This window comes from Clarias gariepinus, chromosome 23, assembly GCF_024256425.1.
Source record: "Clarias gariepinus isolate MV-2021 ecotype Netherlands chromosome 23, CGAR_prim_01v2, whole genome shotgun sequence".
Classification (NCBI taxonomy): Eukaryota; Metazoa; Chordata; class Actinopteri; order Siluriformes; family Clariidae; genus Clarias; species Clarias gariepinus.
This window is the reverse complement of record NC_071122.1, coordinates 15,505,977-15,529,264: the sequence shown is the minus strand read 5'-3', so window position 1 is coordinate 15,529,264 and position 23,288 is coordinate 15,505,977. Positions and strand designations below refer to the sequence as shown.

Here is a 23,288-nt window from a genome sequence, read left to right as displayed (position 1 = left end):
CCCCTGCTATCCATTTTCACCCAGATGAGGATGGGTTCCCTGTTGAGTCTGGTTCCTCTCAAGGTTTCTTCCTATTACCACCTCAGGGAGTTTTTCCTTGACACTGTCGCCGTCGTCCTCGGCTTGCTCATCAGTGACAATCTTATAATTTTGATTCATACACATTCACATTTCATACAAACTTAAATAATTCTTTTGATTGTGTAAAAAGTGTGTGCTTTGCGACAATGTCAATTGTTAAAAACGCTATACAAATAAAATGGAATTAAATTGAATTTAGTTTCTTGTATAACCTGAAAAGTACCATAGGCCTGAATTTCTTAATTTTGCAAAGTCTCTATCATGACATCATCAATGCTTTGTACAGCGTAGTTGAACACTGAGGTAGCAGCTGTGGAAGAAAGAAGCTATAAATAGAGCTGCAGTCAATTTGCCACATCATCCATCTAGCCTGTGGTTTTAAACATCAGAGCAGACTGGAAGCACACAAAAGACCTGCAACCGATCTTATTTCTTGGCAGATAAAAAACTTTGACTGTTGTCATGGTGGTAGTGCATGTTAATTAGCAGGACTGGAATGGTAAATATAGCCATGCGTGCACGTCTGAGGTTCACCTCTTTGTGTCCAGGGTCCAGCACACATTCTTATCATATTGCTGTCTATTTAGGAGCACATTTGTGCAACATTTGTACATAGAAACTATTATTAAATGAGCAATCTATTATTAAATGAGCAATCTTTAAAGTTGTTTACAGCCTGTCTGTGAGGCGTGTTGTAATTGAAACAACCCAGGATCATAACACTGCCTCCAGAGGCTGGAACAATGGGTGCTATATCTTGCAATCCAACCCTGACACGCCCATTGCAAGGGTATAATATCAATCTGGACTTATCAGACATGACTCTTTTCCATTGCTCTAAAGTCCAATTTTTTTGCTCTCTAACAAGTTTTTTTTCTAATTAGCCCCACTACCAAGTAACTTTATTATGGCCACACAGATGTTTAGACCCAATTCTGAGAGTTCTCATCACATGGTCTGTTTATGGGAATGCTCTTACTTTCAATATTAAACATAGCTATGGTTTTTCTGTTAAATTCTTGCCATGCAACTTCACCAAAACTTTGTGATCTCCATTCATGATTTTGTTCTGACCACATTACTTCCATAAAGTGGGAGTTGGGTTAGCACTATCCTTCCAGGTTTTAGAATGTGTTGAAGGGTTCTTTACCCAGTTACAGTCATTTTAATTCTCCTTAGTTGTTGTCCTTGCTTTATGTAGCTCAGTAATTTGACACTTTTGAAATGGTGACTTTTTTGGGCCAGGCAGTGTATATTAAGTAGGACGGCAGGAGCATAAACAAGATGTATTTAAAGTAAGAGTGATTTAAAATTAGTGATTATTTTAACCCTTATGTTTAGAGTCCCTGTGACCTTCGATGCTCTGCATTGTTGTACTTTCATGCAAACTGTGCATTGTTTGTACTCTGGCTTTGTAATTTGCTCTGGGTAATACTATAGTGATGTGTTAAAAAATATGACGGCGTTATTTAACTATATTATAATCTACTTTGTTATCGGTGCTCTGCGATATACATTGTAGTGATACTGTATATTTTACTCTATTTTTTTGGAACATAACTGAATCAGGAGTAAGGTTCTGGACTTTAAATCTATTTATCTGCAAAATTAAAATGTAACCCATTTCATTTTAATTCCACTGTGTGGGTAAATGCGTCACTCTGTTAAGATGATGTGACGTTGCAGGAGCATCAAAGACAATTCACTTGGGATTGAGTTACAGACTGAATTGGTTATACCATTCTCCTATGACATGTAATTTTCCAAAAACTAGAGTTAATCATTACACTCACTGTGTGTAAAGAAAACAAAAACAAAGATTTTACCGCTGTTTTTGTGAGGTAAACATGCTTCTTACATCGTGTGATTTTTTACACTAGATAAGGTAAGAAACTTGTGTAAAACTTTCAATGGCAAAAATGTATTTATAAAGCACTGGAAAATAGTGTTCCAAGTACTGGAAATGGTGTTTGGTCTGTTTTCCAAAATTCATCTGCTGTGAAATTGTTGCAACACACAAAGACCTTCTACACAGTTGTGTGTGGGGATAATTTTGGGAAGAACCACATAATACAGGTGTGTGTCTCAGGGTCAGGTGTCTACATACATATGGGTTAGAAGTGCATTTAAAAGTAGAGACATTTCATAAACTTCATCTATGCTTAAAAGCATCTTCGTACATATGTGACAAACAAATCAACAAGTTATCAATCTGATAGTATATTTTTATTTTGTGATATCACATGGTCACAGTTATAGACTTACATCTATAAGGTCTCATAATCTACTTAGAAACAGAATACATATCAACATGAATATTGTCCTGTCTTGATCTGATAACTAGGCCTGAATGAGCTACATTGTACGTGTGTGTGTGATTTGTGATGGAATGCAGTGTGCGTCAGACTAAATGTAAATTCAACTCGTAAGACCTACAGAGGATCCAATGCCAAATCAATTATGTTTGGTAGTATACAGTAAGTGGGTAAATAACTCTCTTTGCAGAGATAAAATGTACCCCAGAAATGATGGTAGACAAATTAAAAGTAATAATAATACACACACTCCGTACAAACATTAGCCCTATAGCCTTAACCCTTCAATTTTTGAGATGCTCATAAGCCTTTTTTCAAAATATGCAGTGACATTTTTTGTCAGACACACGCATACACAAGTGCAATGTCTTTTTTTTTTTTTTTTTTTTAACAATGAGTAAAACTAACATGCTAATGTGCAGCAAATTGGTGTAAAATGTGAGAGCAAGCCAAAAAGAAAAAAAATCATTAACAGAACATAAGAGAATAAGCAGAATAAAACAAGTAAATTTCCTACATTTATGGAAGATGACAGTTCAATAGTGAAAATGCATGCAGTGGGATGTGTAAATGTCCTGTACTGCACACGATTAAAGCACAGTAGATATTTCTTGCATTTAAATAAAAAAAGACCAATTAAAAGAGGAAAAAAGGATTTGAGAAAACAAACAAAAATATAGACATTTGCTTTTTTAAATTTTTTTTTATCTTACTTTGTCCCAGAAATCAATTTATTTCAGGATGCTCTAATTTCCTGTAGAGGTATAATCTGTTTATATATATATATATATATATATATATATATATATATATATATATATATTAGTGTATATATATATATATATATATATATATATATATATATATAATTGGTACATGGCTTGATAAACATCATCTATGCAAAAACAGAAAAGGTCCATCTGAGATTTAATTGTTACTCTTCTACATGAATCACAAACCCGAACCTGGATGTGACAGCAGCATTCAAGGAAAATTAACATCATAATCATTAATAATAATAATAATAATAATAATAATAATAATAATATAGAAAGTGATTAGTGATTTGCTTTAACCACTTCTCACATTGATAAACCACCTTTAATGATACAGTATATGATAAATATATTTAAATTGTATTAGGATTATAGAACATCTTTACAGTAGCTAAGAAACTTAATCTGCTTTTAAAGCCTCGATACACAGTGTGTACTTTATAGCTGGAATACAGCTCGTTCGATTCATTGCGTCTATAGTTGAATATCTTCTGGTACAAAATATGACAAAATGACTTCCATAGGAACACAGTCGCGTGAAGAGAAGTTTACGTACTTTTAATGTCACTTAAATTTCAACAACAGTCAAAGGTAACACTGATATTTCTGGGAATATACAATATTTAGAGAATATCCTTACAGTATAATGTTACATGCAAGAGTACTTCAGTTGACATTCCTCACTGCAAGTCGCTAGAACAGAGAAAGGAGGGAGAGCAGCAATGCAGAATTAAAGATAAGGAGAAGGTTAAAGGAAAAAAAAAATCTGTCACTAGATTGTTCATTTACAAAACTAAAACATACATATTGCACATATGATTAAAAAACGAAAAAAAAAACAAACAACAACAACAACAAGACAAACTAAAGAAAAAAAAGGATGGGACAAACAGAAAAACGTGCTAAGCGAATCTCTTCACTGCTGATACTCGTCTCGGATAGAACTTCTATCATAGCTGCTGTACATAAGTGAACACTTACAAAAAAGGAGACAAGTGCAATTTAGAGCTTTCATATCTGAACAAAGATCACGTTAGTCAGATCATAACTTTACCATCTTTCTATACACAGCAAATTCAGCAGAAAGAAGTAAAAAAAAGAAAAAAAGAAAAAGTAAAAAAAAAAAATATTTGAAGACGTGTGTGGAAAAATATGATTTCAACCTCATTTCTTAATCTACTGATAAGGTTATACTCTCATCTCCTGGCATAGACTACTTCATACAATACTTAGCTGGATTCGTGAGCAAATGAAAGGCATTCATCAAAAAGCATAGAGGGAAAAAAACAAAAAACAAAAACAAAAGCCTGTTTCGGGTTACGCTGCATGCAGAACCACAGACAGCAGAAGGGGCACACACTCACTCAGCCCGCTGAGAACACAAATAGCACAGCAAGAACCCAGGAGAGCGCTCTCGAAATATGTGGAAAGAGTTAAGTCTCTTTGAAATGTAGCCTCCCTCCTTAAAATCAGTCTCCTAGAGCAAAGCATGTTTTTTTTATTTGTTTGTTTTGTTTTTTACCCCAAAATACCCCGTTGGTCAAATCTGATTGATCATTATCATCTTTAAATGTACAGGTACATCATATCTTTTCTTTTTTTATTCATCCCTAAAAAAATAGCTAAAAAAATAAAACCATGGTGCACTAAGTGGCCAAGACCGATGAGTCTCGGCCTAAGGAGGATTCCTGCATTAACTAGCTCCTTCCTCCTGCTCTTCTGCCTCCTGAGTGTTCAGGGATGAGCAGATGAGTGCGGTAAACACAGTTCTGCCGGAACAGAAGATTCTCTTCAGTGTTTGTTCGGGAATCTTCCAGAGTTTTGCTTCGAAGGCAACCAGAGGAGTTTCAGGTCACTCGCCTAATCGAAAGTGTTGGACCGAGTTGTATAACAGTGAAACTAGATCTTCTACTTCAAGAGTGTAATACGTACTGAGATTCTTTTTATATCTCACACCTCGGACGAGTTTTGCTCTTTAACAGTAATATTGATCGGCGATATTATTTTACAAAATAGTATATGCACGACATACACAAAGCATTTCTTACTAACTCAGTAACTGCTTTTTGAATAATTGGCACATTAAAGACTGCTATACTATATCACAGAGAACTGTGGTCTACAGCTACATTTAAATACTGGAACACGTACGTCGTTGTGAGTGACTTTATACATGGCTAGACTGTTGACCGTTGGTATTTAAACTCTCCACTTCTAGGCATTATCATTCTACTGAAAACTGGTTCTGCTAACTTGCAAGCAGGGTATTTTATAGTGCTCCGTAAGCAATTAATTACACGATAAAACAGTAGCTATGGTCTTTGTGCATGCTCGGCATTGCCATATATCATGAAAGCCGGACAGACGTCCAGATGGGAAGTTAAAAAATGAAGAAGAATGATTTAACCATAATGAGAAGAAGAAAAAAAAAAAGCAGTTGAAAGGTGATGTGCAGGAAATGTGGAAATGAAGGTGGGAAACCCACAGGGTCTAGCAGCCCTCTGAAAGCCTGGAAGAGAAAGCCAGTGCTACACAGTGTGCGTCCCCTTTCGCTTCCGAGAAGAAGGGGATCTAAATGAAATGAAAATGAGTCACAATGCCTTTTTTTTCTTTCTTTTTTTCATTTTTTTTTCTTCTCTTTTTATTCCCCATGGTTCCTGGGCCACAGTCGTCCACATGCCAGCTTTAGAGCAAATCTGCCAAGGTGCCTCTGGAAAGTCAGTCCCAGTCCCAGTCTCAGTCCCTCACACCACAGTGCTGATGCCGCTGTGTTTGGGCTTCGCGCTGCCTGGGCCGGCTGCTGGGGGCGGGCCCTGGCTGTGGTGGTGCTGTAGGTGGGAAGGGTGGGACGGATGCTGAGCGTGTGGCCCGTGGGTGTGCGGTGCATGTGAATGGCCATGGGAGGAAGAAGCGGCTGCGGAAGAGGGGTGGTACTGGATGTGTGCGGGTGGGTGGTAGTGGTGATGGTGGTGGTACGGAGGAGGGTTCTGTTGAACGTGGCAGTACTGAGCGTGGTGTGGCGGATGCGTTTCGCTTAGGTTTGTTACCTCGCGAGCTGTGTGGTGCAGGTTGGACGGATGCGGCGTGTGAGAGATCAGTGTGGGGTGGGATGGATGAGGGGGCTGCGGGGGCAGGGTTGGTGACTTGGCGCCCCGCTTGGTGCCGAACAATGAGCCAAGCAGTGAGGATGAGCTGGGCATTGAGTGCTGGCGTGAGGGGCAGTCACGACTGGAGGCAGCACGGCGCCTCATGTGCGGGCTGCTAATGATGGAGCCCTGTAGACAAAACCCACCCACACACACAAACACACACATACACACACATACACACACCATGTAAGAGAAGACAAAGCAGCTCTACCACAAAACACTGTACATCACTAATAAATATACAGCAGGGGGACAGACTGCTGTGCTGAAAGGCTGCAACAGCGCGGGACTGATTCATCGAACTTACTAACCAATACTAATTAGTTATTTGCGTCTATTTTGTGGTTCCCTGGATATGAGAAAGATAAGAGATTAATCATCTGATTGTTCAATTTTCCTTTCATTTATACCGATACTGATATTTATACTGGTACCAACATGATCTGGGTATGACTATGTAATTGTAAATAACAGGACAATTCTTACAAGTTAAACATGTTTCATGTCCCAATGCATGCGATATTCTGAGACTGGTCATGGGAACTCAAACAGCTTTCCAGTTCTAGGTGTAATATAGATGAAATAATTTAAACTAAAGAATCAATTCATAAATGCATTTCCATGATCACTTTGTTTGTTAGTGTGTCATATTGTGCAGCACAACAGACAGAACATTCAGAGAACACAGCACTGGACATAAAAAGACCTCATCTGTCATTGTCACATAGTAGAAAAGAGAAGATACTGAATGGTCATGCATGCCATGCAAAAGCTGAGACAGGCAGTGAATCCTAAAAACGATCAAGAGTTAACGATATTATATTATCTTTGTGCGTCTCGGGCAAATAGAATGTATTTTTTAGAATGTTTTCATCTTATTAATCAATCATTCTCGGGCATGAATAATCCTAGTTATATTTCAACTCTGGCAGGACGTTGGCTTGTTTCCATGTTCTCCCCATGCTTGGTGGGTTCCTCCTTGCTCTAGTCCAAAGACATTTGGTGAAGGCTGATTTATGTTTCCGGTGGTGTATAATTGGGCATGTGCTAGTGTGTGCTTGTGCCCAGGAAATGTTTCGGCCCCACATCCAGGGTATACTCGGCTTGTGCCTCTAGTTCTCAGGGATAGACTCCAAGGCCCATGGCCCTACACAGGATAAGAGTTATAAACAACATTGTTGTTGTTGTTGGTCTTTTAGCTGCTCCCAGCAAGGGGTTGCTACAGCGGACCATCTGATCCGCATACGAGCTTAGCACAGGTTTTTACACCGGGTACCACTTTCTGACACAACCCTCCCATTTTATCCGGGTTTGGGACCGGCACTGGGATAAGCGTTATAGATAATAGATGGACGTATATTCTTACTCTTAAGGAGTTAATAGGACTGAATAGGAAAAGATGTACACAGTCAAGGCTGGAATGGAAGTGGGAGAGCCAAGTTCAGTAAACATAACGGCCACACGTAATCTACAGTATATGGCAAACCATTTAATAGAAGACGCAAACAGGACTGCTGAGACACACATTGGAACTACCATGCTGACTGTATAACACTGCCAGGCCAAAACTATTTTGTACACTACAATATTTTGTTTAACTGTTTTAAGTTTGTTTACATCTTGGTGGCTTGGTGTGAAAATGATTCCACATGGTCCAATTTAACGATTTAAGTTCTGGACTATGCTCTCGCTCTAATGCATTTATGTAATTTAGTTTGTTCAGGTCATCAGCTGACTTCATTTTATTGCCACATAATGTTGCTAAGGCTAGACCTGACCAACTGAAGCAACCCCCAACCCCAACACTGCGTCCAGAGGCTTGTGCATTGGGCACTGGGCATGATTCATGCATTTGACTAATGTTTATGTGTTTTTGTCAAAGCTAAAGATAAATCTTTAGACTTTTTTTTTTTGGCCAGGCAGAGTAGTTGACAGCAGTAAAATAAATTCAAACCTTACTAAAAACAGCATACACATCATAATGGGAATTGGCCTATTGGTATCCAGTAATCATAAAAATCTATAAAAACATAGATTATTGGAGACCATTATTAAAATTCCCATTATGATTTTTATTTCAGCTGGAAAAGTAAAGGAGAAACTTTGAATGGAACATCTACATTCGTGGCAAATAGCTCATGCAGTGTGAGTGAGGTTGAACACAGTCATCACGAACACACACACAACTGAAAGAACCAATAAATGGGTATAAAGAAAACTAAAAGTGAGAACAAAGTTGAAGTTTCAGAGACAAAGTGTCACTAAGGAGGAGCTCTTGCTCACGGCAGGCGGGAGGGGTGAGGCCTTACATTGTGGTACTTACATCCATATTGCTGTCTAGAGATCCTGCACTGCTGCGGCGGCCTCGTTTGCCTGAGCAGGACATGCCATAGATCAGAGCACGCTTCACACATCACAACACAGCACAGCACAGCACAATGGGGAGGAAACCGAGCAGCATCTAGCCTGCTTAACTGCAGGGGCACTAATGGGTACATGGCAAGACACGAGTTGCCTCAGGTGTACTCATTTTGGGGGAATGGGATTGGTGTCATTGGGCAGAAGTGTTCTGGGAATGAGCAGAAGCAAAGGATGGAAGATTTTTTGTTTTGTTTTGTTTTAGGAGGGTTGAGCACTTTTCTAAGTTAGCATAACTAGATCTGGCATGTTTTAGTTCGCATAATATATATGGCAACCAATTCTAACCATCAAACATTATAACGAGACCAACTTACCTAGCAGTACTATAGGATAAAGGGCTACAAAGTAACAGTGGGAAAAAAATATACATGTATGTAAGAATGATCTCACTTGATCCATTTTTGTTATATAAAAAGTGGTCCAAACACAGCTGAAAGTGTTATAATTGAATTGTAGCTTAACATTAATCTTAGTATTTGATACAAAAAAAGGTTTCTTGTAATAAAACCTACAGTAGTGCTGTCAATCGATTAAAAATTTGAATCTAGTTAATCACAGTCATAGGATGTGATTAATCACTAATAATCACGATGTTAAAATACTCAGATTTACTTGACTCATAAACATGCAATGTTGGAAATAAGTATAAAGAATAAATGTATGGAAAAACTGATTAAAGGAAACAGATTATGCAGTTTTCTATTATCTCAAACATTAACATTTTACAAAATCTCTCAAACTATAAAGCAATCATATTGTTAGCCCTGTCTGCTTCCATAGCGGTGACCATGTACGTTATCTCCTTTTTAACTCGGCTAGCACATGCTTCGGCAAGATGTCTTTCTTATCTTTTTAAAATGCCCAGAGTGAATGAGTGCAGTTGCCATTTGTCATTGATTAGACGTGCTGGTACACCGAGGACGTTATGGGTATTTCTGATGTTCAGTGGTCTTCAATAAGTGCCAACTGCCTCATTGTCTTACATTCAATATATTCTTGTAAAAATAGTTCCCCTTGAAGGTAACGCAAACTTTTTTTTCTCCCCCATTTAGACACCTGGTAAAATGTCCCCACGGGTTTAAAATTACACACGGGTATCCGCACTGCAAATTGGGAAGCCATTAGGGTCAAACTTTGTTATACGAGTGATTAAATTGCATAAAAAAAGTAATGTGTTAAAATTTCTATGCATGCGTAACACGTTAATATTGACAGCCCTAATAGGAACACAATGTTATCACAAACACACTAACGGTGTTATGCATCCTTGTCTCTGGCGCACTAGATACTGTTTAAAGATGTCTACTGTAACACACACACACACACACACACACACACACACACACACACACACACACACACAGACACAGGTACCTGGTTATATTGTCTCAGTTCATTTCTCACTCACAGTGTGGCCATATTATCACCTGGCTGTGCTAATAGAAAAGCCCTGGGTAGCTGTTTACAGCTTCCTAGTTTCTCCTGTGCAGTCACTATATTGCAATCATGCAGCTTAAAACCAAGCACAGAGAATATCAGTTACTTAGTTTGCTTTATTTACCTTTTTATTGAACCCTTTAAGCTCTATTGATCTTCTGTGTTGATTAAAATGTCAGTATGCTCAGCCAGCAACTGCCCACCTTGGGCATAAAGTTCATTCAACTAAATTAAAAACTGGCTTGATAGTTTCTTAATAAAGGCAGTTCATCATGAGGAGTGCAACATTGTGGAAACAAATGTTTTTCGATGAAAGACGATTTTAACGATTTTTAAGTCCCGGATTTGCAGAACTCAGGAACTGAGAATGCATTTCCAGCAGAGAAAGCATGATTTAACAGGGAAACCTTAGATTGTGGCCCGTTTTAGGTCTCATTTCCAAGCTTATGATTTTAATTAAAGTAATGGCAATGTAAACGCCAAGCAGTGAAGGTTTTGCTTTTTCAGTGTTGCTTCACACAGTCCTCATGTATCCACCACGGTCACTGCCTGGAATATCGGCAGCACCTCTCTGGCGTGGAATTCTCTATATACAACCATCAGCCATAATGTTAAAAACCTATCATTAATACCATCTAAGTTTTGGGTTCACTTTGTGGGGTGCCGCTTGCTCCTTGTGGCATGGTTCCACAAGACCTCTGAGGGGATGCTGTGGCACCAGGACACTGGTAGCGAATCCTTTGGGTGCGGTGGGTCACAGCGTGTGGCCTTTACGTATCGCACCTGTTTCTGGAGCATCCCATGTGTGCCTGAGCGGAGTGGGATCTGGGGAGTTTGGGGCCTGTATTGGTGGCCTTGGGGTCTTTGCATGTTGGGCCCTAGGCTCTGCAGGCTGTGGTACACTGGGTGTTCTGGTGCCTTTCTGTCATGACCTCCATTAGTAATATGTGGCCTTTTTGTGGGATCAGAGCAGATAGGCTGGCCTTTACTTCCAACAGGCTAGGGTGAGCCTTTGGTTTCCATGAGTCTGTCTCCGGTTTACTGGTATATAGTTGATAACCAATGTTAATGCGCTAATGTTATGTAGTATTAATGTCATGGCTAATCTGTGTGTGCTCACATAACAAGGCAAAATAAACACCAATTTGAACTACTTATTTCACAGTTGCTGATAACCACTTCTGTTAATGGCAAAGTTTCCTAAATTGGAAACCCAAACTCATTTAGAAACTGTGAAGTTCTTATTTAGACTTGTTCCGAAACTTTTTGTTCCTCAAAGCTCATAGGTTCTGCTCGCTAAAATGGTGGTGACCTTAAATTATTACCTGCATCTGAAAGGTCCCGTAAGGAGCTGCTGAGGGCGCTTCTCTTCAGACCCTCCCCAATGGTGTAGCTGTCATCCAGACTGGCTCGGCTCAGGTTGCCGTTACCGGTCTCCTTTTTCAGACCAGGGGTCTGCGAGATACTAGGCCGCACCACACCTTTCTGCTTTTCCAGCTCAGCTGCAGAGAACACGCATACACAGACATCAAATGTTTTGTTTATTTTATTTTTTAAACTACCTAAAATCCTTCAGTACTACCAGAAAACCTCTGCATCCAAGTAATGACTATCTAGTAAAAAAATCAAACAGACCAAAATAAACCCTGAGCAGCAGGATATAGTGTAATTCTGAAGCCATTACATTGGCACACAGACATTAAAAGATAACAGCTATAAAGTTACAGAAAAAAAGAAAGATAGTTCAGATGTCTTGCTGGGGTTAATCTAATGAGACGACTTAGTAATGAGGTTTTAAAAGAAGGCTGCTCACACTCGATCCTGTATTTCTCCATCTCCTGCACCTCGGCGATGGACTCCCGCAGGTCGTCTGTAAACTTCTTGCGGTCCTGCGGGTTGGGTGCGTTAAAGTTGATCAGCACTTTGATATCGGCGCCGGGGATGGCTGATGTGAGCCGCACACCGTTGGGATAAACTGGTAAAGAAAAGGGCGAGATCAATTACCGAGCCCTGATGATTACACAGACTTATTCCACACGTTTCCTAATGCTGCAAAAACTTCAGCTTAAAATTGTTTTTTTTAAACAAGCCTTTTCTTAAACAGGAACATTATTATGAAAAAGGTAATAAAATTAACTGCCATTGATGAATGGTTGAAACATTTTCCACATTTCCACACTAATTATTCACACCAAAATACTAGGATTTGTTTTTCTATGGAATATCATGCAACACCTGCAAGACTCATTAATGCAAATGTAGCAGGGTCTACATTCACCTCTGACAGTCCTTTAGAATTTAATTAGTGATAAAACCCTTCCCATACCGATCACCTTTCATTGCACTGCAGGGAAGGTTTTGCTTTTCAGTGCAACACATTGTCCAAAGGTCACTAATGAAAAACAATACCATTTGTGTATTGCATTTCACATTTAGGCTCTGCCGTCACTGCTTTTCAATTAGAAGTTCATAAAATAGTGATCCCTTTATAGCTACAGTACCAGCTATAAGCCATTAAGTCAAGTATCTAAATATGTGTATTAATGTTAGTTCTGTCAATCGATTAAATTTTTTATCTAGTTAATTAATAATAGTAATAGTCTGGGATTAATCACAATTTCATAATACCGAGATTTACTTGTACTGTATTATGACAACATTGTAACATGCAATGTTATAACAAAGAAATGTATACCAAATAGGTAGAGGAAACAGATTATGCAGTTTTATTATATCTCAAACAAATATAACAAATGTTAAAAAGTTTAAATCTCTCGAATAGGGGCGTGGCAACCCACTTATGGCGGGGCTTGAACCCAGATCCTCAGATGCAAAAAGCAATAGCCTAGAGCCTTAGCTGCCTGAGCCCCCACTCCCACATTTAATATCTAATGTATTCTTGTAAAAATAGCTCCCCTATAGTTTTATGCAAACTTCTATCATCTTTAAGCTTTTTATAATGACACTTGATGTTCAGCACATGTAGTGATGTTTCTTCATTCATCTTATTATCCACATTTTAAAATTGCATTACCACACAGCCGGATAACTGCGTTGCGATTGTGGGAAGCCATTGGGGTCAAATTTGGTCATGCCTTAACGCATATTGACAGCCCTAAATAATATACTGTACATACCAATTATAACTTTTATTTAATACTGCTATAAAAATAAAAAATTGAAAGTGGCATCTGCTACAGTAGCAACTTGAGGAAAAACACTTTTTTTTTTAAGCCAATGCTGTATGTTTTTTATATATGTAGTTATATACATCATCGTTTTTTATATATGTAGTTATATACAGCATACATCTCTCAAATAAAGAGACCAACATCAAATGTCAAGTAACATAATAAGCAAAAAATGTATATACTTTTTAAAATATTTCGTATAATTATGTGCTATAAGCTTCTTGGATTAGAAAATATTGACGCAAATGAATTTCTTTTAGGCTGGTAATGACAGATCCTCAGGTGAAGGGTAAAGAAAAAGCAAGGAGGAGAAAAGACACTTACACTGGTTTTCGAAGAGAAGCACCTGCATGCCATACAGAGAGAAGGACTGCCTGAAACTGTATGTGACAGAGTTTTTCTTCTTCTGGAAAATCTTGGTGACCTGAAGAAAAAGTGTACAAAATACTTTAGGACCAAATCTGCTACAATCTCAGAGTTCATACCAGTCCGTCAACGACACATTAAACCAGTACATCCATTTGATTGGGTGGCTAGAAACGTGACTGGAAGAACAGAATCTAATACATGAGCGAACATGAGCCAGCCTGCGTACGGCTAGAGTTATTCTGATCAGTAGTGGAGAGAAGAAGTCTGGCCTTCCCATCCAGAGGCAGAAGCAAACGTTCTTAGATCTGTCCCAATTAAAAGCTGCAGGACATTGTACTTTCGCTTGTGCCATTGTGACAGCTTGTTCAGGCTGTTCTTACCACCAGAAGGTCATTAAAGAGGAAGATCTCTCTCTGGTGAAGGCCGAGTTTCTGTGGCTTGTTGGGATCTGGAACCTCAAACAGCCGGCAGTAACACACTAGTCTGCGATGTGGTAAGGACAGCACCTATAAAAGAGAAATACACAGCCCATGTTTACCACTATGTCAAAGGAATATATTTAACCATAGTCAATATTTATGACATCATGCTCAGGGTGGGCAAAGGGCAAATAGTTGATTAGCAGATGTGGAAATTCGAACTTGTGCTTTAGATGTTAATTCCAAAACTCAACCTCAAAGGATAAAAAGATACAATAGTAGCAGGCTTGAAGCTTTGATCTATGATGTGAAAGATAAACCCCCAGGGTACCTAAAATGAGTCATTTTTAAAAAAATATTTGGCTGCTTCATACTATATTCTTTGCCCGAGACATGAGGAAATCTATATTTTCTCATTCCACAGAAGTCAGAGAACTACTACAAAATTTGATATTTTAAATATACTCATCAAGTTGAATTACTTAAGTAAGTGATGTTAATTATTTTAGGTTACATTAGAGAAAATACTATTTAAAGCAAAAATGTATTTCATTTTTAAACAATTGCCTGAAAAGTGCACTAAGTGGAATAATTATGATACATTTTCTATTACTTCGGCTAAAAAGAACAAAGTAGTGAAATCAGCAATTTTCTTTACTACAGTATAAGCGATACAGGTGTAGTCTTCTTTTAGACAACACTTGTGGTTTGAAACTTATAAAAGTGTTTACTTTATGTACAATACTTTGTGATTCTAAAACATTACTTCACAGCAAAATCCGGAAGAGTGAACTGATCTGGATCTGATCTGGTTTTAAGTATAATTGAAAAAACTAGAGTGTAAAAACAATGTGGAGGTAATATTTCGCAACTGCTGCTATTTTTTTTTTTACATTACATGCATTGAAATGTCATTGCAAAGGATTATGCCCTTTTCTTAATGTTTATAAAAATATTTTTTCACAGTGAAGCAAAGTCAAATCTTTTACCTATGATGTCTCATTACAGTAATAAAACAGCACTGGTTAAAGTAGCAAATGACCTTGTACAGGCCTCTAGATCACAGTAATAAATGACTTGTTCATGCCCCAAAACCAAATTATAGATACCAACTTAACAACGTGAATCTAGTAGGCAATGTAGCTTGCAAAACAAAACATCGAGAAGTCAGAAGCAATTCAGAATGACTTGGAAGCAGTTACTAAGGAGACTAAGTGTTGTTTAAAATGATGTCATCAGATGTGTTTTCTTGCTAAAAGTGTTTCTGTGAATGTGAGTTTTGGCACTGGCATCCAGTAAGTAATTTCCCCATTGCAGTCTGGGAGTAGGGTGGGACCACGGCAGACAGAGGTTCTGATGTCACATGCAAAAGGTCAATAGGATCCAATGTAAAAACTTTTTTCCTTGCTACTGTAAATTTCAACACATAGATGACAAAAATTGGTTTAACCACCATTTAACAACAACAACAAGTCAAAAATACATACACATCCAAGGCCATGGTGGAGTGAGCCAATCTGAAAAACAAACAGAACTTAGAGTTAGATTATTAAGACATAAAGCAAAGGTTAGGGAGTAAATAGATAAATAGATTTTTATTCCTATGTCTCGGGATTTTAACAAATCGTTCTGCTGTCTACCTGGTGTGTGTAAGCTCTCTGTATGGCTGAGATCACCGCTGGAGGTGATGAAGAGCAATCCTGCCGAGTATGGCCTAATTAAGCAACAAGGGCTAGGGACATCCCCATGTTTTGCTCCACATACGCTCTACACTTTCGGTAAGGCTGATGGGACTCATGGTGGTAAGCAGACATACAGTAAGGGATGGCATTGCAGGTCGGGTTACTGTATGTGTGCAATTCTCATTAGAATACTGTTTTAAAGCAGTTGTGGCAGAAGCTGAACTGTGTTTGGATTCCTAGGTGCAGCTTAGTTCCCAAGAGATAAAAATCTAAATAAATGAAAATTTACCCTAGACTGGGCAAGGATTCAATCTTGAAGCTCTCTCATTTATTTTATTTTTCTTTGCTACTTATGCCATCCATTACGCAAAATAATTTGTCTCAGACCCGAATAAAGAGGAAACTTTATGAGAATAAGCTTGCAGTACACAGAACTGACATACTAATACAACAAATAAAAAAGTTAATTTTCTTTCATAATTTAATTTAAGAAGTGAAACTCTTATATATTCAAGACTCATTAAACATAAAGTGAAATATTTCAAGCCTATTTTATTTTGATGATTACAGATTAAAGCAACAGGATTTTGAAATTTTCCTTCTCCAGCTGAACTTTCCCACAGTACCAAAACTACCACTAACTAGTTAGCTGAGCTTGATATTACTGTGCTTGATTTGCCAGTCAACTCGACTTACCTGAACCCCATAGAAAATCTATGGGATGATGTTAAGAGGAACATGAGAAACCCCAAACTTAACAATGAAAACAAGCTGAAGGCTGCTATCAAAGCAACCTGGCCCTCAATAAGACTGATCGCCTCCACGCCATGCCGCATTGATGCAGTAATTCATGGAGCCTCAACGTTATGATATTTCTTTTTTTTTTTTAAAGATAAATCTGTAGACAGTCCTCTGTTATGACCACCTTAAGTATAAATGATGTGACTTTATAGAGACTGTACTGCACTGCCCACTCTGCCTCCACAAATATGAAGTAAAATGAGAAAAAAGCTTTTACGTTCTAAAGTGCTGCTTTTACTGTAAGGCCTGACCTGCCTTAGAATCTATAATGAACAGTGACGAGCAGCTCCAGATAGAAGGAAAGGATAGCAGATGTGGTGATAACGTGACTCACTGGCTTCTTCCCAACGATGAGCTTCTCCACTTTTTGCACTTGGGACACATGGTCTTCATTCGTTTTCAGCTCCCGTTTCCTGATCCGCTCGTAAATACCGATCAGCATCTCACGAGGGATGTCTTCACCATCATCAACCCCTGCCACATAAGTTGAATTTTACAACATTTATCTTGTAGTCCGGTACAACTTAAAATAAATATTCAGTACTTTTATTTAAATTTGTTTTTTAAAACTCAAATGCTTTCCTTTTCCTATGCTCTCCTCTAATATAATCAACTTTGTCTGTGCATTTTGAATTTAAACTCAAATCAAAGTGAGTGCTTAATTTTCTCTTAATTTATTTCTCTTCAATTTATTTGTGATGATCTCTCGATCTCATAAAAAAACATTTTATGAAAAAAAATGATTGAGGACAAAATTATTAGTTTTCATATGCCTCAACCCTAACCTTCAAGGTGTGTGAATATTTGTAATTTAAAATGTAATATAGTAAGTCCCCTACATATGAACATTTGAGTTACAAACTTTCAAAGATATGAACTTGCGTTCATGCATTGTAATTGTAATTTTGGTTAATACAAGAGACTTTCTTTTGGAATTTCTAAACGAAGGTCTGCATACATACTGTAAAAGCTCCATCACAAAAACAGAAAGAGATTCACGTAATGTAGCACTAGCCACTAGTGCACCATGGGGAGGAATCAAAGGCTTGTACGGATTCACTTAATACAGAGATAAAATTCATACCTCGTAGATTTTTCACAAAGTCCTCCAGCTTCATCTTCCTTTCTGGTTTTACATTAGGGCTGTACATGTCTGTGTTGAGTAGGATGATGGCAAACGCCAGGATGAAGATCGTGTCTGGGTTGCGGAACTGTCTCACGACGCTGGGGTTGCAGATGCAGTAACGCTGGCTAAACAGACATAAGCAGTTTCCAAAATGAAAAACTCAAAACAAGACACACCAGAAGCCGGAATGCTGTGTTGTATTAAAGGTAATATCTTGTAACGTCGTCTGATTACCGGGGGGTTGGGGGGGTCGATTGTACTGATGGCTCAGTGGTTAGCACTGTCGCCTAGCACCTCAAGAGTCCGGGTACGATTCAGAGGTCAGGGTCTGTGTGCATGGAGTTTGCATGTTCACGCTTGGTGGGTTTCTTACGGATACTCCAGTTTCCTCCCCCAGTTTCCTCCCACATACAGATTAGACTACTTGCCGATGGATTGGTACCCTATCCAGGGTGTACCCTGCCTCATGATAAGGATGATAAGCCTATGATTTCCCACAGCAGCATTACTCCAAACAATGACAAGACCAAAAGTGCTTCTCTGTTCAGTAAGCGGGTGCTCTGATTTTGTAGCTCTTGATCACTCAGTTAAAACCCCTTTCTCAGGAATAGTCGTATATAATTAGTGTGAAATGTATTGCACTTTGGTTCTGGCAAAGTTTGTCTAGGACTGCAGACTATAATTCAGAGCAATCTCATTGATTCTCACCAGGCAGAAAATTTTCCAGCCAGAGATTATTATTTGTTCTCTTAAAGTCAGAAAAATCCTTTATGCTTCAATGTGAGAAAAAATTTAATAAGGGCAAGGCAACAACAACAACAACAAAATATCAATCAATATCAATATAAAAATAAGACAGCTCTTTGACCACATTTCTGAAAGGGATGTTTGACAGCAAAGGGATTATAAACAAGCCTCTTCTAAATCTGTCGCAACTACTCGACAGCTTGTATTAAGCTGATTTCGTGCAAGTTGAGGGGATGGAGGGGTTTTCACCTGTAAGCTTCGATAAGCCGCTCCACTTTCTGTGCTTCCCCTTGAACCCGGATATGAGCCTGGAACTTTCTCAGGGCTTCATCCAGCTCCATGCTAGAGAAGTCCATCTCGTCCACCACACAGCTGCACGAAGAAAAATACACAGACGCATCACAGATCAGTGTAAGAAACCACCAAAAACATACCACTCCCTTACACCTGGCACTGGAACACACTTAAACCTGTTATTATGTGAATTGTAATATGACCTATTTATCAACAGTCAGTGAACTGTTATAAAATTAACTGACGGTGGAGCCCATGGCACCTACTGTATTTGGTCGCATTTTTACAACCGTGGTAAAACCTTAGGTCAATATTCACACACACACATTCACACACTACGGGCAATTTGGGAATCCCAATGAGTCTAATCTGCATGTCTTTGAACTGTAAAAGAAACTATAATAAGATTATACGATTGATAAGATATTATGAGATAGGATAAGATAATATAAAATTCACTCCATACTTTTAGATATTTATTTATAAGAAATTTTGAAAATTATTTATTATTGCGGTTCCGCTTCACAATTCTGTGCCACTTTGTGTTAGTGAAATCCCAATAAAATACATGGTGGTGGTTGTAACATGACAAAATATGGAAATGTTCAAGGGGTATAAATACTTTTGCAAGGGTCCTTTTGGGAAATCCTATTTTTATTTTATTTTCATCTGGACATATCTTTTTGCTCAAAGCAGTATGAACTTTTGGGGTTTGTTACAGGTTGCTGCACTGAGCTCTTCACCCGAGACAACTTCCATTTTCCTGAGAAATTTCCCTTGGGTCCTGGGAATCACTGTCAAGCGCTTCACCTTCACCATGGGTTAAAAAAATCCATCTTCTACCACTATCAATAAACTCCTGAAAATATTCTGGTTATTTTGGACAGACTTTAATCCATCAATCTTTAAAAAAAAAAAAAAAAAAAACCTCCATTACCAGCATAAAAATAGAGATCCTAACATACAGTAGGAGTTCCTTAAAAAGACTTCTACGTACATAATGAAATTTTATTTTCACAAACGGGACAATGATTTATTCTGTCTTCATATACTGTATACATCATTTCAGCAGATTCTAGTGAGATGGGGAAACTCCTTCTGTCTTTGGCTATATCTACAAATAAAAAAAACAAAAAAAACAATAATACAAAACAGTAATTGTGGCACACACAGTGAAAAATGAGCATGGTGAATTTCTCATTAGGGACCATCTGGAGAATTGATTTATTTGTACCGAACAGAGAAGTTGTACTTGGACGTTTGGTATATTAAAAATAAATCATGTCTGCCTCATGTGCACCGCCCACAGCAGTCACATAACAGTAATATTTTGATAGACACATTATGAGGCAAAGCATATTTCATTTAAACAGATTGAAGTTTTTATTTTGTTTTATGAATAAGAACTGCAAGAGCTGTACAGCAGTGGGAACAGATGTCTAGGAATAAAATGAGTTAAACGTCTCAAAAAAAAAAAAAAGGCAAATAAATAATACTTAAAATGTACAAGGCAAAAATAAAAGACCTGTGTGTTCCTTTAGTGGGTCAGAAGACGCATACGTAATGCGAGTGTTGGGATGGAACATGTACAGTAGGGATCGGGGACAGAGAAAGAGTTAAATTTGCTTTTGTCTGCACAAAGTGAACTCACTCCAGGACATCTCGGTTGAACTGCTTCTGTCTGTTGCCCAGGAACTCTCCGATCATCTGCCGACTTAACCCCTTCCTTTGTAACAAGAAGTGAGCCACACCCACGGGGGTGTCCGGAACAAACCCTCGCTCGATCAGATACTGGATACCTTTTTCCGGCTTTCTGTAAACAATAAAGGGAGGGGAAGATGTGAGAGATCAGACAGTGTACGTGTGGATTAAAAGACATTGGGCTTTCAGAGAACGACAAAGACCAATGAGTATGGGTTGTGTGCTCAGAAACCCTGATTAAAAAGGACTTCATAGAGAGCAATCAAATCCACAATAAGCTACAATTAAAGACTTTAAAGGTAGCTTTTAAGTAATCCAGCGCGCATGATTCAGACAAATCAGCAATCTAGACAGTATACATTTTCATCTTGTGTCGAACACTTTAAGAAACCTGTTAATTTGAGGTTTAGCTTTGATCTTCTCTTCATCAGAGAAGCAGATGGACAGCTGCAGTGTCTTCAGATAGTGTCTGGGTTGACTGCTTGCTATGTCACTTACTAATCCGAACAGGTCCAACCATCTACGGATATAAACTGCACTTGTCTTTGCCACGCTCCTCACATGGCGTTAATTAAACAGAGGCCTCAGTGACAATCACAGTGCACACATACGTGAAAAAAAGAAAAAAAAAGAAAAAAAGAAAAACCTACCCTACTGCTGAATTAATACACGAGCTGTGAACCTTTATAATTGGTTCTCAGAAATCTCATGGCACTGTGGGTTAAAGATCAAGATGATAATTTAAAAAAAATCACCACTTTATACCAAAGCATGAGAGTATTCATTCACAGCTATCACTCTGGTGTGATACCTGCTAATGAAGAGAAAAAATTCTCACATACATTACATTCATTCCCAGCATGCATTAGTTGAGGTAAGAGTGCAGGGTCAGCCATGATACGACACCTCTGGAGAAGATCGGATTAAGGGCCTTGCTTAAGGGCCTGCTCCAACCTGGTGGAGCTGGGGCTTGAGCCGCCAACCTTCAGATCAGTAACTCAGTGCTTTAACCCTCTTAAGCTACCACCTCTGAAAGACCGGCTATTTCTATAATCTCTCTTTTTTGTCGTTGCTCAGTCTCAAAAGATGATAAACTCTTTAACGGATTCAGCACGTACTTGTTAAAGAGGTTGAGGCCAATGCGGTAGTGACGCTTGCGGATGACGTCATTGCTGAAGGCTGGTGAGTCCCAGCTGTTACGCGTCTCCTTGTGGTACGTCTGCTTGCTGAGAGTCTGTTCACGTAGACTGTCCCGTGATGACGACTCTGAACTGCAGTTGATTGTGTCATTAGAGTTCGAAGTGCTGTTTACGCTGTCGTTGTCACCGTCTGAGAAATCAGACTCCGATTTGCTCTGCCTGTTGGCTGTGCCATTGATGGCCAGGTGGCTCTCTATCTGCCTTGATCGATGCCGGGGAACATCATCATCTCTTCGAGAGATGGAAGGATGGGAGGGATGGGAGGAATGAGAGGGGTGTCGCTTGGGGCTGCCCTGCTGGCTAGGCCCCCCCCTTTCATAGGCATTCTGCCGTTTTAGGGAACTGCGCTCAGAACGATCACTCAGCTCCACCGAACTGTCGCTGGGGGGTTCAATGGTGAGCAAAGGGAGGTGGTCCATTCTAAGCCTCTGCTCCTGGCGCTCCAGAGAGGGTGTGCTGTGACAGCTAGTGTCTGTATCACCCTTGTCTTCTTTGTGGACCCAATAGTCCTGCGAGGAGTTTAGTGCACGCAGCTGCAGTTCTGGATCCAAGGACGTTCTGTCCACTACAGACTGCGAGAGTGGCAACGGGGGGGACAATTCCTCCTCATCAATATAGAGGGTTACGTCACTATATGACGCTGTCATTTCATCAAGCTTTCGCCGGTCGCCACTGTGTGAGGGTATGACCTGATACGCGATATCCCGATCCAGGTCACTATGACCGCGTTGCCCTTCATCTTGCCCATCATCCCCATGCAAGCTGCGACAGTTCAATGCATCGTCAATCGATTCAGCCAGCGACTTCACCTGCCTCGAGAAGGCATCTTCCAGCTCGGTGATGGCATCCGTGAAGTCGCTTTGTCCCGCCTGTGACTTAACGCTGACGGGTACCATGTCGCCATGCTCCGATTGTGCCAGCTTAGAGCCATCGTCGCTCAAGGAGAGCTGCTTGCCCTCGAAGTAGGAGCTGTGGACTTTCTCAGGTCCTTCGAAGGAAAATTGCATCCTCATATTGGAAAGGACGATGCGCCTGGACATGCGGTTCTCAGACATAGAACTCCTGAGGCGCTCGAAATTCTTGTTCATCTGATACTGACGGAAAGCTGTCTGGATGGTCCGGGCCGCATGTCGAGTTATGAAACGTCCCCCGTACTTCCGCTCCAGCATCTCCACCTGCCAACATAAACCACATAGAGCAGGATTAGAACATGCTGCGTTGTCAGCTTCTTCTGAAAGCTCTTATTGTAACTACTACACATATTATATCCTACTGACTTAACTAAAGCAACTAAAACATGGTTCAAGTCTACAGTCCTGCTAAGGCTTAGGAGAAAATCCACTCCCTCAGGGTGAACCACAGGCAGGAATAACCTAATTTTTTCATCCATTGTAACCTCATACACTTCTGTAGTATGCATCCTGTCTTTTGAATTGATCAAATTCTAAATGATTTCCATAGCAGGTGCTGAGTTATGTGTGTTATATAGACGTATGTCCCTCAGCAGGACCCCTTCCTGCTCTTATGATTGCCTAAGGGTATATCGCACCAAACGTAACACGGTGCCCTTAGACTGTATG

At 39.3% G+C, this 23,288-nt stretch overlaps 1 protein-coding gene across 4 annotated transcripts in view; it reads right to left on the bottom strand.

Moving 5' to 3' along the window:
* Positions 1 to 4,474: 4,474 nt before the first annotated feature.
* Positions 4,475 to 23,288, bottom strand: part of iqsec1b (IQ motif and Sec7 domain ArfGEF 1b) — a 219,573-nt gene continuing 200,759 nt past the window's right edge. For 3 of the 4 annotated variants that reach the window (XM_053483870.1, XM_053483871.1, XM_053483872.1), the window contains 12 exons: positions 21,628 to 22,883; positions 20,460 to 20,621; positions 18,764 to 18,886; positions 17,726 to 17,892; positions 16,976 to 17,115; positions 15,646 to 15,675; positions 14,120 to 14,245; positions 13,695 to 13,794; positions 11,993 to 12,154; positions 11,505 to 11,681; positions 8,645 to 8,694; positions 4,475 to 6,447 (listed from right to left, as the gene is read on the bottom strand). In XM_053483870.1, coding sequence (XP_053339845.1) covers positions 5,917 to 6,447; positions 8,645 to 8,694; positions 11,505 to 11,681; positions 11,993 to 12,154; positions 13,695 to 13,794; positions 14,120 to 14,245; positions 15,646 to 15,675; positions 16,976 to 17,115; positions 17,726 to 17,892; positions 18,764 to 18,886; positions 20,460 to 20,621; positions 21,628 to 22,883 — 3,024 coding nt within the window. In that variant the 3' untranslated portion in view covers positions 4,475 to 5,916. The remainder of the gene's footprint in view (positions 6,448 to 8,644; positions 8,695 to 11,504; positions 11,682 to 11,992; positions 12,155 to 13,694; positions 13,795 to 14,119; positions 14,246 to 15,645; positions 15,676 to 16,975; positions 17,116 to 17,725; positions 17,893 to 18,763; positions 18,887 to 20,459; positions 20,622 to 21,627; positions 22,884 to 23,288) is intronic. The other variant, XM_053483874.1, reaches the window with a different exon arrangement.